General features: G+C 44.1%; 1 protein-coding gene across 1 annotated transcript in view; it reads left to right on the top strand.

Moving 5' to 3' along the window:
• The first annotated feature begins 811 nt into the window (after positions 1-811).
• The window catches only part of LOC138247077 (IgGFc-binding protein-like), a 276434-nt gene continuing 262246 nt past the window's right edge, over positions 812-14999 (top strand). Inside the window, exons 1-3 of the mRNA XM_069201822.1 lie at positions 812-818; positions 1389-1984; positions 7169-7739. Coding sequence (XP_069057923.1) covers positions 812-818; positions 1389-1984; positions 7169-7739 — 1174 coding nt within the window. The remainder of the gene's footprint in view (positions 819-1388; positions 1985-7168; positions 7740-14999) is intronic.

The following is a 14999-nucleotide window of genomic DNA, read 5'->3' as shown; positions in this document are numbered from 1 at the left end:
CCAGGACGTGTAGAACCTAAACCCACATGTCTAACTGTTTATATAAAATGCATCCTGCCCTATGAGCCGGTAGGTCCTACCTTTATTTTGGCAGGCCAAATGTGCAGTTTAAAACTGCGCTACAGGCTGCAGTGGGAGGCCTGAGACATGTTTTTAAATGCTACTGTAGTGAGTGACTCCATGAGTGCTGCGGGCCCACTAGTAGCATTTAATTTACAGGCCCTGGGGACATTTCACTGGGAAGTTACATATAAATTATATGTGCCAGTCGAGTGTAAGCCAATTTAACCATGTTTAAAGGGGGAGCATAAGCACTCTAGCACTGGTTAATAGTGGTAAACTGCACAGAGTCTTAGTGGCAACAAAAGTGAATTCAGAAAACAGAAGTGAAGGTAAAATGTTTGGAGGACCACCAACTCAAGGTGTAAGGTCTGACACCCCTTATTGTTACTGATGGGGACCAGTAAATCCTGAAGAAATTGCCCCCTTCCCTAAAAAGGTTCTGACACCCCATATCTTCTGAATGGGCTAATTTGAAAGAGAAGGACCATTGGCAGAGCTTTGGATAGAAGGCAGGAACAAGTTAAATACAGGAGGTCACCTGAGGAGAAAACCAATTTGTTCAACAGCGGAGCCAGTGGGGGCACTGCTGTTGGAAAATGAAGAGAGTTTCAGACAGGGTACATTTGCAACAGAGTAGCTTGTCCACCAAACTCTAAATAAAACTCTAGTCCTGGACATCTTCCCTGGTGATATAGATGATCATCAGTTCTTATCTGAAGGGGGGGCTCTTTCATATTAAACAGGAGTCATGACGGGTAATTTGATTTATATTCATTGGAAACAAAAAACGGAAGTCAGAGTGGAAAGGTGACTGGAAGACATGAGTCCACAGGAAGTCATTCTTTCGAAAGAAGCAGATCATATTACACATATGTGTAAATATTTAGTTTGCCTTTCTTGGTCGAAATGCTGACTGAATTAAATGGGCAGATGATTGCAATTGCAGGATCTGTATCCCTCACTTTTTCAGATTGCCATGGAGCTCTCTAAAGACCTTGTTTCTTTTCCAGTTTTATGGTACATGGCATACACAAAATGGCTACAGTAGAAGCGATCAAAGTGCTGTTTGAGGTAGTTGGAGTGGCATTATTGTGACTGGTAGGCCTAGACCTTGTTTGGAAATATTGACATACAGAGAGATTATGTCATTTGAATAACGAAGTATGGCTGGAGTTCTTTCACTTGAGTAAAGGATTTGGTAAAAGTGAGGTACAACTAAAAAGTTCCACCTGATAGTTCAGGTATGAATAGAGATTCTAAATTCTTTTGTGGGGTGTAAAGGAAGGTCTAGGACATATACAATTATTTCTGTTTATCTTTTTCAGCGCCAACATGCCCCCCAAATTCCCACTATGAGCTGTGTGGGAGTGGGTGTCCGGTGACCTGCTCTGGACTCTCCTCCCCGGCTGGCTGCGACGCCCCATGTACTGAGGGTTGTTTCTGCGACAGAGGATTCCTCCTCAGTGCCGACAAGTGCGTGCCCATTGCAGATTGTGGCTGTGTGTTCCTCTTTACTTACTACTCCCGAGGGCAGGATTTCTACCTTGGCGACAACTGTCAATCACGCTGTCGTTGTGTAGAGAATGGAGCTGTGGACTGTCAGACAAACGTCTGTGATGCCAATAGCATCTGTCAAGTGAAAAACGGAGTCCGGGGTTGCTACCCTGCAGGAGTGGGCAAGTGTGTCGCTTCTGGAGACCCTCACTACTTGTCGTTTGATGGAAAGAGGTATGACTTCCAGGGAACCTGCACTTACATATTGACACAACTCCAGAGCAACATCCCACAGCTGCCAAGTTTTACAGTAACAGTGAAGAATGAAAGATATGGAACAAGCAGTGTGTCAGTTGCCAAGACAGTCACGGTCTCTATGGATAGTTACAACATTACTCTGGATAGAGGAATAAGAGGAAAAGTGAAGGTAAGAACATAATAGGATTCAGTTTGAAGATTAGGCTTGTATACGAGCTAAGTACTGCCTAACTGTGTAACTAAATGTTTCCAGGGCAAAAATAATGTTTGTGGGACCCTAAAGACTTATACTTGTTGCCTCCATCTACCACAGCTTCATTTGCTGGGTTGATGGTGGCAAGCTGGGTAAAAATAACTTTCTTTTTAATTTTCAGACTCCAGCATTACTCCTTCTCCCCAATTTTATAAACTCTCCAAAGAATGCTGGTTCAAGCTTTGAAAAATCTGTTACAATGTTACAATGGCGCATATTCCCACAAAATTCTAGTAACATTCAAAACTAGATTTTAGAAATTCTGCAAATGTCTTCTGGATGGCCAAATAGCACGGCTAAAGGGAAGACACAGTGCGGCAGTGGACCTCATCTTAGGAGTCCTCAAACTGGGTCTAATCTTCCATACATGGAAGTCTGTCCAATGCTTGTCAGTCGACCTTGGTTTATAAAAGTCTTTAGCACACAACTTCCTTGTCAAAATATGTGAAACTGTGTGCTTGCTGGGTCCCTGTGGTCAGCTGTCATCTAGTTTTGTGGGTTCCATGGAACTAAGGGCCTGATTCGGAGTTTGGCAGCGGGGTGCTCTGTCACAACGATGATGGATATACTATCTGCCGATATATGAATCCCATTATATACTCTAAATCAGATCCTAAATGTAAATAACAAGGTTCAGGAGCGTTTCTGTAATTAGACCGAAACATTGAAATAAACGTCTGTTGGATATCCAGAAAAAATCCCTTCTCTCCTTCTAAGAAGCTTTAAAGAGCTGACTTTTTTTTAAAACAAAAACCCCCAGGTGCATGGTAGTTTCATAACCATGAATAATCTTCCTACTTACACAATGATCTCCATGCTTTCTGTCATACAATTTTTCTGAATTGCAAGACATATATCAATAATTGCTTGGTAGATTCTCTGTAAACTGTTAATACCATGCGGAGGACTAGCTGTACTTGGTATGTTCCTGCACACAAGATAAAACCTCACCGACCATATCCTCTGTCAATATTCTGTCAACTATCTCTTTCTCACATCTGACATCAAATACTCGCTTCATCCAGTGTTGGATGGTGGGGATGCACTTCCACTAGTATCACTCGTTTTCTCGTTTTGCTAAGCATTTACACTTGGCCAATAACATGGCTGTAGTTTAGTTCATCATCACTAGCACTCCTTAACCTATTGTAGTTGTTTAAATGCTTGCAGCTTTATCTAGAGTGTGCTCATTGCGACACCAGGCGACTAGCAGAAACACTGCATGCAAGTCTCTAGGTTTGAAGACCCACCTATATTAATGAGGCATAGAGAATGGTCAATTCTGCATTCCGGCGTTCAGTACTATCTAGACACTCCATTCAGTTCAACTCATTATCATTGGAACTTTGTTTTCACCTGTATCGTTGCTGTTTGGATTCACAAATGAAAACATCCTATTCCAATCTCTTCATAAATCAGTTCTTATCCATATGCATTCATATTATGCTATTTTTATATTTAAATTGTTCATATTTTACTTCTTTTCTTGCAGCTTATCTTTATATTGATAGTGGCTTTATAAACTAAATTATTTACTTTCTTACTTAATGGATTTGCTTCATTAAATGTTAAATACATATAGTTACAAGTAAAAAATTCAAAAATCACAGGCAGAACACAGCATAAATATCCATTAGACTGTATCAAAAGTAGACCACAACGTAAGGACTCATGGGCAGGGCACCCTATGGAGTCTTGGGCAGAGCTTCACATAATGAGCCAATTGTACAACACTATGCAAAGAAATTTTCGGACATGGTCCTCTCTGTAGAGTTACTGCCACACTTCACTCCTCCTGTTTTCTGAACTGTTTTGTTAGGTTTTAGAACTGTGCATTTTACCACTGTTAACCAGTGTGCTCACTCCCTAAAATATACTACAATTGACTTAACTCCAGTTGGCACATTTAATTGTCCTTAGTAAGGTACTACTACATATAGTCAGGTCCAGTAAATTAAATGCTACTAGTAGGCCTGCAGCACTGATTGCACCACCAACTTAAGTACCCTTCTAAAACATGTCCCAGGTCTGCCATTGCAGCCTTCGTGTCCAGACCTAACTCTTTCTTTTTAATCCATATAAATCACCCTCTGGTTGGCCTTCAACAGCCCATAGGGCAGGGTGTGCTGCATTTAAAAAGTTGGACATGTATTTTTATGTTTTACTTATTCTGATAGTAAAAAACTCTCAAATTCGCTTTTTTACTATTACAAGGCCTATCTCTCCCTTAGGATGATGGAAAAGTCAGATTTTAAGACACAATTCTGCAAATGCCACTTTAAGAAAGTTGGTATTTTCTTGTCCTAACCATTTGGTGTCTGGAGTCCGTTCCTGGGTCATGTGACTAGGTGTAGTTGGCAGCTGACCTTTGTATATTCCTGTTAGACAGTATCATAAAGGAAAGCTTGGGTGTTGACAGGAGTGGAACTGTCATCTCCAACACTTTCACTTCACTGCACGGGCTCAGCTCACACACAAGGACTTCACACTAGCATATTGTGCCCCCAGGCAGACTGGGGCCAGGCCATCGAGGCAGGAAATTCCAAACACCTCTCAACATCTACATGATCCTCCTAGCCAACATACTCCGAGCACACGGAATCACTATCCTCTCCTATGCAGATAACACCCAACTCATCCTCTCCCTCACCTGCAACCCCACCAACGCCAAAACCAACCTACGCTCCGCTGTCCTAGACACCTTCAACTGGATGACCACTAACCACCTCAAGCTCAACTCAAACAAAACCAAAATCATCATCTTCGGCCCCAGCAAAACCACATGGGACGACTCCTGGTGGCCCACCGCCCTAGGTCCCGCACCCACCCCCGCAACCCACGCATGCAACCTCGGCATCATCCTCGACCCCTCCCTCTCCATGACACAGCAAATCAATGCTCTTACCTCCTCCGCACTCTAAAAAAATCCTTCAAATGGATCCCCCCAGAAACCAGAAAGACAGTCACCCACCCACTCATCAGCAGCAGACTGGACTACGGGAACCACACTCAAACGCAAACTCCAAAGAATCCAGAACACAGCCGCGCGCCTCGTCCTTGGCCTCCCCCGCCACGAACGAATCTCACCACACTTCAAATCCCTTCACTGGCTCCCCATAGACAAGAGAATCACATTCAAGATCCTCATCCACGCACACAAATCCCTCCACAACATTGGCCCAACCTACCTCAATGAAAGGGTAAACTTCCACACTCCCACACGCAACCTCCGATCAGCCGACCTCGCCCTAGTCACAGTCCCCTGCATCCAGCACACCGCCACAGGAGGCAGGTCTTTCTCCTACCTCGCCCCCAAAACCTGGAACTCCCTCCCCACGACCTTCGCAAAACCAAAGACCTACTGGTCTTCAGAAAGAACCTCAAGACTTGGCTGTTCGACCAGTGACCCTCCCTGCCTCCCCCCCCTCCACCCCCCCCAGCGCCTTGACACCCTCACGGGTGAGTAGCGCGCTCTACAAATTTCTTTGATTGATTGATAGAGGGAAACAGTTCAGACTTTTCTCCCGTTTCAAAGTGGGCACTAGGTACAAGAAGAGGACCTTCAGACCCACTCTTAAGTACACTCCTGGACCTATTGACATTACAGAAGAAGGGCACCATGCTGCTTGAGGCCTGCTCTGCTTGGGTGAGCTGAATGACCTCCTGTTCTGAGTTACAGGACAAAACAAGTTACAGAGGCCTCTCTGCAACTGCCAGCTATTCTGCTGCCACTGAACCTGCCAGGCCTACATCTGGACCTACCTGAGTCCGGTTGACCGCTGCTGGAGTGAGTTCCTGATGCCCTGGAGGTGTCTCCCAGCTCCTGGACCCTTGGTGTGGTATTAGTTGAGCTTCTCCCTGAAGAGAGGGAGAAATCTGGATGTTTTGGGTTCTTCATGACTGCGAACGGGTCTGTTTGCTCCAAGATGTTGTTGCTCACTCCGACTGCCAATGCAAAGCTCTGGTGGATGTGACTCTTCAACCTATAGCGACCAGCAGTGATGATTGGCAATGCAAGATCCTCCTTCATGCTAGAGCATTGACAGCCTGTGGTGAACACAAACGCGAAAGTCCAGCAATGGCAGTCTGCAGCACCCAGCAGGATCTTCACGCTACAGCAACAATTGTCCACAACGCCTGGCCTGCTCTTTGAGCTATGGCGATGACTCCTTGGTGTCAAATAAGTTATTAAGTTATATTCTATTTTTCTATATAGGTGTGGGATTTTTCTTGTGTTGTGTTTTCACTTTATTACTGTTTGCGTGTTGCATAAATACTTTACATATTACCTCTAGATTAAGTCTCACTACTTTTGTGCCAAGCTACCAGATGGTTAAGCACATGTTAATTTAGTGATTTTTTATGGTTCACCCTGACAAGGATTGTAGCTCATGCTTAAGAAGGGCTCACACCCCCCTCAACCAACAACCCAATTTCTCACAGGAAACCTATAGCTATGACACCCAGCATGAGAACAGAAGTCATGCACCTGATAGAGAGCCACAACCAAACAAAGTAGAATCACACACTAATTCACAAGTGGAGCATCAACAACATACCTCTCCGTGAACAGCCCAAACATATTGATTCAACCTCACCATTACTTTGAGCAACTACTAATTTGACTTTTGATTTTGTCACCCAATTGAATAAGGCCGGCGTTAGAATAGAAGACTATCCAGTCAAAGCAGCAGTCACTTTGACATAATGTTCAGTTGAATTAATGGCCATAAATAAGTAATGATAGCTGCTGTACTGACATACAGCCTTTTAGCGTGTGAGCATGTAACAGGGACAGGCTGTTTGATGGAGAATGGCCTCTTTAAGAACACTGTGTAGTGTACCTCAAGAATCAAAAATCTATTGTTTTGAACAGCTAGAGGACAGAATGGGGCAGATTTCTGGTATAGTATATGAAAGGTAGCAAAACAAACCATAAGAACAAACCATAATCACTATATTGCACCACTACTAATGGCATACCTCAATGATATCCTGTTCCTTATGAGTTTTTCCTTGCAATGACCTTCTCATTCATGGCAGAAAAACTGTTCAGTTCGTTTGTCTGCTAACTTGGTTTGTTCAATTACTTTCTTTCAGGTCAATGAGGAACTCTATCTGTTGCCACTTAAATTAACACCAAGAGACATCATTATCAACCAAGAAGGAAACAACAGAGTTGTGCAGACTAACTTTGGCTTGAAGGTTCTTTATGATTCAATGTATTATGTACAGGTAGAGGTTCCAAGCACCTTCAAAGGACTAATGCGTGGCCTCTGTGGTAATTACAATGACAATCAAAATGATGATTTCCAGCTGCCCATTGGAATCGCAGTTAGCCGCGCTGATGACTTTGGTGCCGCTTGGCAAACAGATGTGAATGAATCAAACTGCTCCCGGGGATGCGGGAATACCTGCCCATCATGCAACACATTGAACACACAACTGTACAGCAGACCTTCATCATGTGGGATGATTGCAGATCCCTCTGGACCATTTAGATACTGCCATAAGCAGGTCAACCCAACAGACTACTTGAACTTCTGCTTATATGATCTGTGCTCTGTGACTGACCCCATGGATCTCCTCTGTAAGAACCTTCAAGCATATACTGCTGCATGCCAGGCTGCAGGGGCAAATGTCATGACATGGAGGACTGCAGGTTTTTGCCGTAAGTAGACAAATCAGAAACGCTAACAAGAAGAGGCACAATTGTACATGCACACTCATATTGGTACTTTCACATCTCAAAATCACTAAGTAAAAATTAATTTAGTTAATTTTAAGGAAATCCGAGGCTGCAATCTTCAGATCAATAGGACCATACTGGGACAGAGCGTGCAGTTTTTTGAAAGAGGTAGGATAATATTGTACATAGTAACTAGCTAAAAGAAGGATCTCCTCCAAATGGCATTTGCAATTCCGGAAATGTGTTTTAGAGGCTACTCACAAAGTAATATGGGCAAAAAATGTTTCACTGGTGCTGTCAGACAGCCTCAGCAATGTGACCCTGTCACATCTTTGCGCTGTGCTGGAATATCAGTTCAGTACAGTGGAAGAGGCTCTTGCCCAGTATTCACAAATACTTTGTCCAATAAAGATTCATGTGACGGGATTCACCTGTAAAGCCCTGCTAACCACTGCGTATGCACAGGTGGAAGCAACAGTTGTCAAAAAAGACACTATTTGCTAAAAATAACCAAGATCTGAAGGTGCTAAAGATCATACTACCTGCATCGTACACACTTTGGAGAAAGCTTTTCAGATAGCCCATTTTCTAAACCAAAACAAACACACATACATAGATTAGTGCCTGGTGTGCTCAGTCTTCTATGTTCAGTAGAAATTGTCATGCTGACACGATTCTCTCTAATAAATCAAAGCTGCTTACAAAACCTAGTATCTACTACATAGAATCTTTGTTCTTTTGAAAGATTTTTCTGCAGAACCAAGAAACATGTGTGGAGCATAATGAACACAAGTCAGCTGTCACCAGCACACAGAGTTAGGGCCTGATTACGGCCTTGGTCGGATGGGATACTCCGTCACAAATGTGACAGATATCCCGTCTGCTGTATTACAGTGGCACTCTATATTTGCTCACCTCAAATGTCTGTTTTATTTAGCAAAGTTCTTCAGAGTAGGATTAACACAGTGCCATCCACATCGAACCGAGTCATGCCCTAAGGTAAATATAACTCGCGCCCGCCATGCACAGTTTTTTCATCAAAAAGTTTACTACAAATATTACATTCATCTTACCAATGATGTTTTCAAACATGTAATGAGTGCCGTACTTTGTGGGGTAATTAGCAGTGCATGGCGAGGGCGCAAGTTATAGTTACCTCAGGGCATGAGTTGTAGTTATTCGGCATAAATCTAACTATAACAGGTGAATTTCTATGGTTTTGTACGTATAAAATGTGAGCCTAACTATAACTTCCCTGTAGCCTTTGTTTATTTCAAATGAATTTATATGTTTTTTTAACGTAATTTTCAATACAATACATTAATTTAACCACTGCCGCGTGCAGCTGCAGATGGGGAGGCAACGGGGCTCCCCTCCCCCAGCTGATTTCTAATTTTTAATAGCCCAATTTTTAATAGCCAACTTTTTACGAAACGCTTTTTTACTGCAGAACGCTGACTTTGCACAAATAAGCACATAGGGTCTGACACACACTTACGTTATATATAATTGCTGAGGGACAACTTTGCTTCATCTCTCCCTTCACCTGGGTTCGTGTTTAGTGGCCTAGGAGGTAGGGAATTATAGAATCTAGTCTTTGCCTGACATTTTTCCTCCTTTGAAAAAACACTGCTGCGACCGCCATTTTGTGTGGGTCGGCGGTATAGTTTTCGACATCCGGGCTATTTTTTAAGACCAGATTCAAGCGACCCTCGCAGCAGGTGCGCCGCTGGCACGCCAAAGGCATGCCAAAAGGAAAGCCCGTCTGCGCCAGAATGGGCCCAGGGCTCAGTTTCCCTGTTCAGGTCCATATAAAAGATGTTAAAATCAAATATAATTCGGATGCTCTTCATGCTCTAAGTTCTGCTACCCAGAGTATCTGCATTAACACTATAGACCCCAGGAGCCTTGAACACCAATGCTCAATGGGCTAGTGGTCCCCACAACTTACACTGGATAATTCAGCAGCCCAAGAAGGTAATAAAAGCTTAATTCTTTTAGTTAGCTGTCGCTCTCAAGTAGCACATAAACTTTACATATATCTACTTTTAGAACACACTAAACCCATGATTCTCTGCCTGACTGAAACTTGGCTACATGAGGGCTCAGCCCCTGATGTCGCCCTGGCATTACCAAACAGATATCAAATAAGCAGACTCAATAGAGCTAGAGGTAGAGGTGGGGGTATTGCATTAATCTACAGGAATAATCTAATGGTTAACTCACACCCACTAAAGATAACAGGATGTGAAATTATGCATTTTTCCATTAGCCTGAACCCTCAATTCACCCTATCAGGTGCTCTGGTTTACCGCCCCCCGGGTCCCACTGAAAACTTTCTGCAGTCTTTGGCAGAAAATATCACGGAACTAGTCTGCTCTAAATCCAATTTTACGTTATTAGGTGATTTCAACATCCATGCGGAGGAGGCAGATAGTCTGATAACTAAATCCCTGATTTCTGACAGGAATGCCCTTAATCTAGCACAACTGATTAAGGAACCACCACACAACAGAGGTCATATGATCGATTTGGTCTTTTCAAATGTCAAAGAACTAATACCCATGTCATCTCGCCCTCTGGCATGGTCTGACCATTTTCTGTTAAAGTTCGAATTAACCATTTCATAATACTCTTTTACCCTCCAGACGCTGGTATAAGCTTAAAGCCGATGCCTGGATTAACATTCTGGAAAGGAATAAGCCATCCAGTCAAAATAATGTCACAGACTTGCCAAAGTCCTTTAACAACTGGATCTCCGGTAGTTTAGACGTACTCCTACCACTCTCCGCCGAAGGAAGGGAATGCTGTAGGCAGAACTCCCCCTGGTTTACTTCGCATCTGCTGCATCTCAAAAGAGAATGCAGGAAATGGGAAAGGAAATGGAGAAAGTCACACTATTAAATTTTAAAACAAGAATACAAGAAAGCAATCCGGTCTTATCATACCGAAATATAATCTGCTCAAACTAGATATTATGCCTCAAAGATTGAGCAGGCGGCCAACTCACCTAAAGAGATCTTTTGTAGGTACCCAATTTAAAGACGATGGATTCCACAATCTCATCAGACTTTCCCCCATATCTGAAGATGACGTGAAGAGACATCTTTCAACTATTAAATCAGGATCCCCTCTTGATACAGCCCCTCCCCATGTGTTATCCTAAGGCGCTGTAGTGATGGTTCTCTTTATTACGAATCTTATTAATTATTCAATGGTGTAGGAAAGTCCTCCTTTTTTGCCTGATCACCCCCACTCTTTTTGGATAGGTACTGGTGGTTACTGACTCTTGGCTGTGCCCTGGGTACTGCTAACCAGTCCCAGGGCCTGTGCTCTGTGTAAAATGGATATGCAAATTAGGCTAATTATAATTGGCTAAGTTAACCTACCTATAAGTCCCTAGTATATGGTAGGGCATGTAGGTTTAGGGACCACAGCATAGGTGGTGCACACCTAGGTGCACTGCTGAGGTGCCCAGTGTCATTTTAAAAGCAAGCCTGCCTTGCTGGCTGCTTTTAAATTAAAGTTATATGCAAATTCGACTTTGGAATTAAAGGTACTTCCAAAGTCTTAAACTACCTTATTTTTACATATAAGTCACCCCTAAGGTGTGCCCTATGTGCCCCTAGGGCTGGGTGCCATGTAACTATAAGCAGGGACTTTATAAAAATAGATTTATAAGCCCTGGTGAGGTAAAAACAGCCAAATTCGTTTTTCCCTCATTGAAGTAAATGGCCTTCATAGGCTAGAATGGGCAGACTTTATTTTAAATTTTAAAGTCTCCTTAAATGTTACATACCAAGAATTTGGTATCAAATTAATTGTTGTAATAAATCCCACAACTTCCAGTTGTTGGATTTAATATAACTTGTTCAGGTAAAAAGTTTAGACTTTACCTAAAAAGTTGCCAATTTCAGCTCTGCATTGTTTTTGCTGCTTTGCTCTGATTGGCCAGCCTGCAGCAGCTTCTGCCAGGCTACTTTGATGAGGTGTGAAGTGGCCTGGCTTCACACAAAGGAATGTGCTTGGGGGAGAGAATCTCCCCTCAGCAGATGGTGAGGCAGGAAGGGGGAGGGCTGCCAAACTGGTCTTCAAAGGCAGAGAAGGACATCTGGAGCACCCAGCACACCCCCACATCCTGCAACCCCAGACAGCTAGGTGCCCCCTTGATTAGATTAGGAGAGGGCAGGAGAGGGGTGTGTTTATGATTTTTAGCCACACCAGTGGGTGGGCTCAGCCAGATGTAACCTCCAAAAATCAGATTCAGCCATGTTGGATTTTTAGAGACTGTTGCCTTTTGGGATGGATTTTTGCCACACTTCCCAGGAAGTGGTCATCACAGGGGGACGACCCTGTACCTGATTGGAGAACCAGGGCCCCCCTGCTTTTCACCCAGGAGCAAGAATAAAACTGGCAGACCTGCCCCCACACCTTAGATCCCCGCCAACTTTCAAGAAGAAGGAACTTAAGGAGAAGAAGGACTGCCCTGCTGGACCCCTGGCCTGCACCTGGACCCTGCACTCAGAAGGACTGCACCAGCTGCACACTTGGGCTTCACCACAAGAAGGACTTTGCCTGGCTTCAACTGGTTCAAGGAGGGACTCCCTGTTTGCTACAGGTGAAAAATTGCTATCCAGAGTCCCGTGCACCAACTCCTAAAAAAGAGACCAGTTGACCACTGCCCAGTGGCCAAAAAGGAGTTTGCGCCAGGTGCATTCTGGGAGTTGAAGTCCGCACCCCCCAAGGACCATCACAGAACTTCTGGACCCTTGGGGTGAGCTGTGGACCCCAAAAGAACCTTAAAAGAACATCTGGGTGAAGCCCCAGAAGTTTGGAGAAGATTTGACAAATTTTGTAAAAAAGCTCCAGAGAGGGACCGACCCGCCGCAGAAATTCTAGCCGGCTTGCCTCAACCGCGACCCGGCCTGACTTCGTGGTTCGTCCCGGTAAAGAAAAACATCCAAAAAAGAGACTAAGTCCGAACGTAAAAAGTTGACCGGGACCTCCCAGCCATCGTATCCGAGAAGGGCTCCACGGACGTCGGATCAAGATCCAGGTTTACCCCGGTCGAAGGATTTTCATCTCGAAAAAACGACCAAGTCCGAAGGTAGAAATCACCACCGAGGAAACCCACATCGCGTATCCGGACAAGGGCTCCAGGAGGTCGGATTCAACTGGCAGGTTCGTCCCGGTGAAGAAAAACTTCAAAATAAAGACTAAGTCAGAAGGTAACTTTTCAACCGAGGCCTCCCGCGACTTGTAGCCGAGCAGGGCTCCATCGCGGTCGGCCGGAAACTTTGACTTTGTCCCGGTCCTGGTGCAACCAGATGACCCGATTGGCGCTTTTTGTTTCTAAGCGCTAGAAAAATAATAATACTTTAAAAATGTATATCTCCGGTTCCCCTGAACCGATTTTAATCGTTTTTGTGTCATTTTAAAGATAAAAATATAAACTATTTTTATAAATTGGTTTTGGATTTTTAAACTGTTTCCTGTGTTTTATTTAATTACTGTTTTGTGATATTTGAATGCTTTACACACTGTCTCCTAAGTTAAGCCTTGACGCTCGTTGCCAAGCTACCAAGGGTTGAGCTGGGATTAATTTACTGAGACCTAACTGTACCTAGGTGGAGGTTAGTGGCTTGTTGCTAGGTGTAGGTACCTACCTGCCCTTACCAATAACCCATTTTCCAACATTTTTGGTGGCAGCGGTGGGATCCTGTACTTGTGTTCAGTATCACGTTACAGTTTAAGTAAAACAAATTAAAAATCCTTTAAATTGTCTTAGTGCAATTTTTTTTTTTTTTATTATTTTTTATTAATTATTAATTTGGATTAATTTCAATTATTGAATTTTTGTAATTTTTCTAAATTCTTGTTTCCAATTTTTGCAAAAAGTTTTTGTTGACACAAAACTAGGGAACCATGGAGCTTGATCTGGCTAGCCTACCCACACTGACAGTAGTCCAGCTTAGGGGGTTGTGTATTGAGAGAGGGTTGCCTGCAACCACTGACCTCAGGAAGCAAATCCTGATTAAATCCCTGACAGCATGGGCTGAGGCCCAAGAGGTAGAGACAGAGGAAGCTCCAGAGGAGGAAGAAAAAGGGGAAGATGCTAACTCTAACCACTCAGGGGAGGGAAGGCATCCGAGCCTAAGTGAGGAAGAGGAAGAACGGTCCTCAGTAGATACAGTCACTAGGGGCAGGCCCAAAGCTAGTGGTAGGAAGGGGGTCCCTTCAGGAGGAGAGAACCCATCCATCAGAGAAAGAGAGCTGGAGGCCCAGCTAGCATACATAGCTTTGGAAGCAGAGAAGCTGTCCCTAGAAAAGAAAAAGTGGGCAAGCAAAGAGAAAAGAGATGGTGGCAGCGATAAAGAGGCTGAGGTGTCCCTGGGTGGGGGTTTTGCCCCCAGATTACCCAAAGGGGTGGTTCCTGCCTATGTAGAGGGGGATGACATAGATAAGTGGCTGGGGGCCTTTGAGAGGGCCCTCCAGATGAGGAAAGTCAAGCCTCAGTACTGGGGTTCACTTCTTTGGGAGTTAGTTCCCAACTCTGGGAGGGATAGGCTCCTAACCATGAGTGGGGAGGATGCAGACTCATACCCCAGTATGAAGAGTTGCTTGACTAAAAAGTTTGGTCTGACCCCAGAGCAGTATAGGCTCAAGTTTAGGGACACCCAAAAGACAAGCACCCAGTCCTGGGTGGACTTTGTGGACATTTCAGTAAAGGCACTGGAGGGCTGGATACAGGGCAACAGGGTAAGTACCTTTGAGGGGCTGTACAATTTGATTATGAGGGAGCACCTTCTAACTAATTGTGTCCAAGAGAGGCTCCGCCAGTATCTAGTAGACTCTAGGTTGACCAATCCCAGAGAGCTGGGGGAGGCAGCAGATGACTGGTTAAGAACTAGGGTTAACCAGAAACCCCCAGGGGGTGATCAGAAAAAGGGAGGACATGGTTCTTCTCAGGGGAAGAACCAGGGGAAAGATGATAAAAAGCCCAAAGAGTCCTCACAAGAGTCCCCAAAAACTTCTCAGGGAGGGGGAGCCCCGAGCCAATTCACCTTTAAAGGGAAAGGGTATCAGGGAAAGAATTTTGATCCTGCTAAAGCAGGAAGGTTTCAGGAGCTTGCTAAGGCCGGCAAGTGTTTTGATTGTCATCAACCTGGACATAAAAGAGGAGATGCTATCTGCTCCAAGAAGCCCCCCACTGGTGGGCAATCCCAGGGGATTGCTAGTGTA

Source organism: Pleurodeles waltl, chromosome 7, assembly GCF_031143425.1.
Source record: "Pleurodeles waltl isolate 20211129_DDA chromosome 7, aPleWal1.hap1.20221129, whole genome shotgun sequence".
Taxonomy (NCBI): domain Eukaryota; kingdom Metazoa; phylum Chordata; class Amphibia; order Caudata; family Salamandridae; genus Pleurodeles; species Pleurodeles waltl.
Note: the sequence above shows the minus strand (reverse complement) of the source record. Positions and strands in the feature narration are given on the sequence as shown.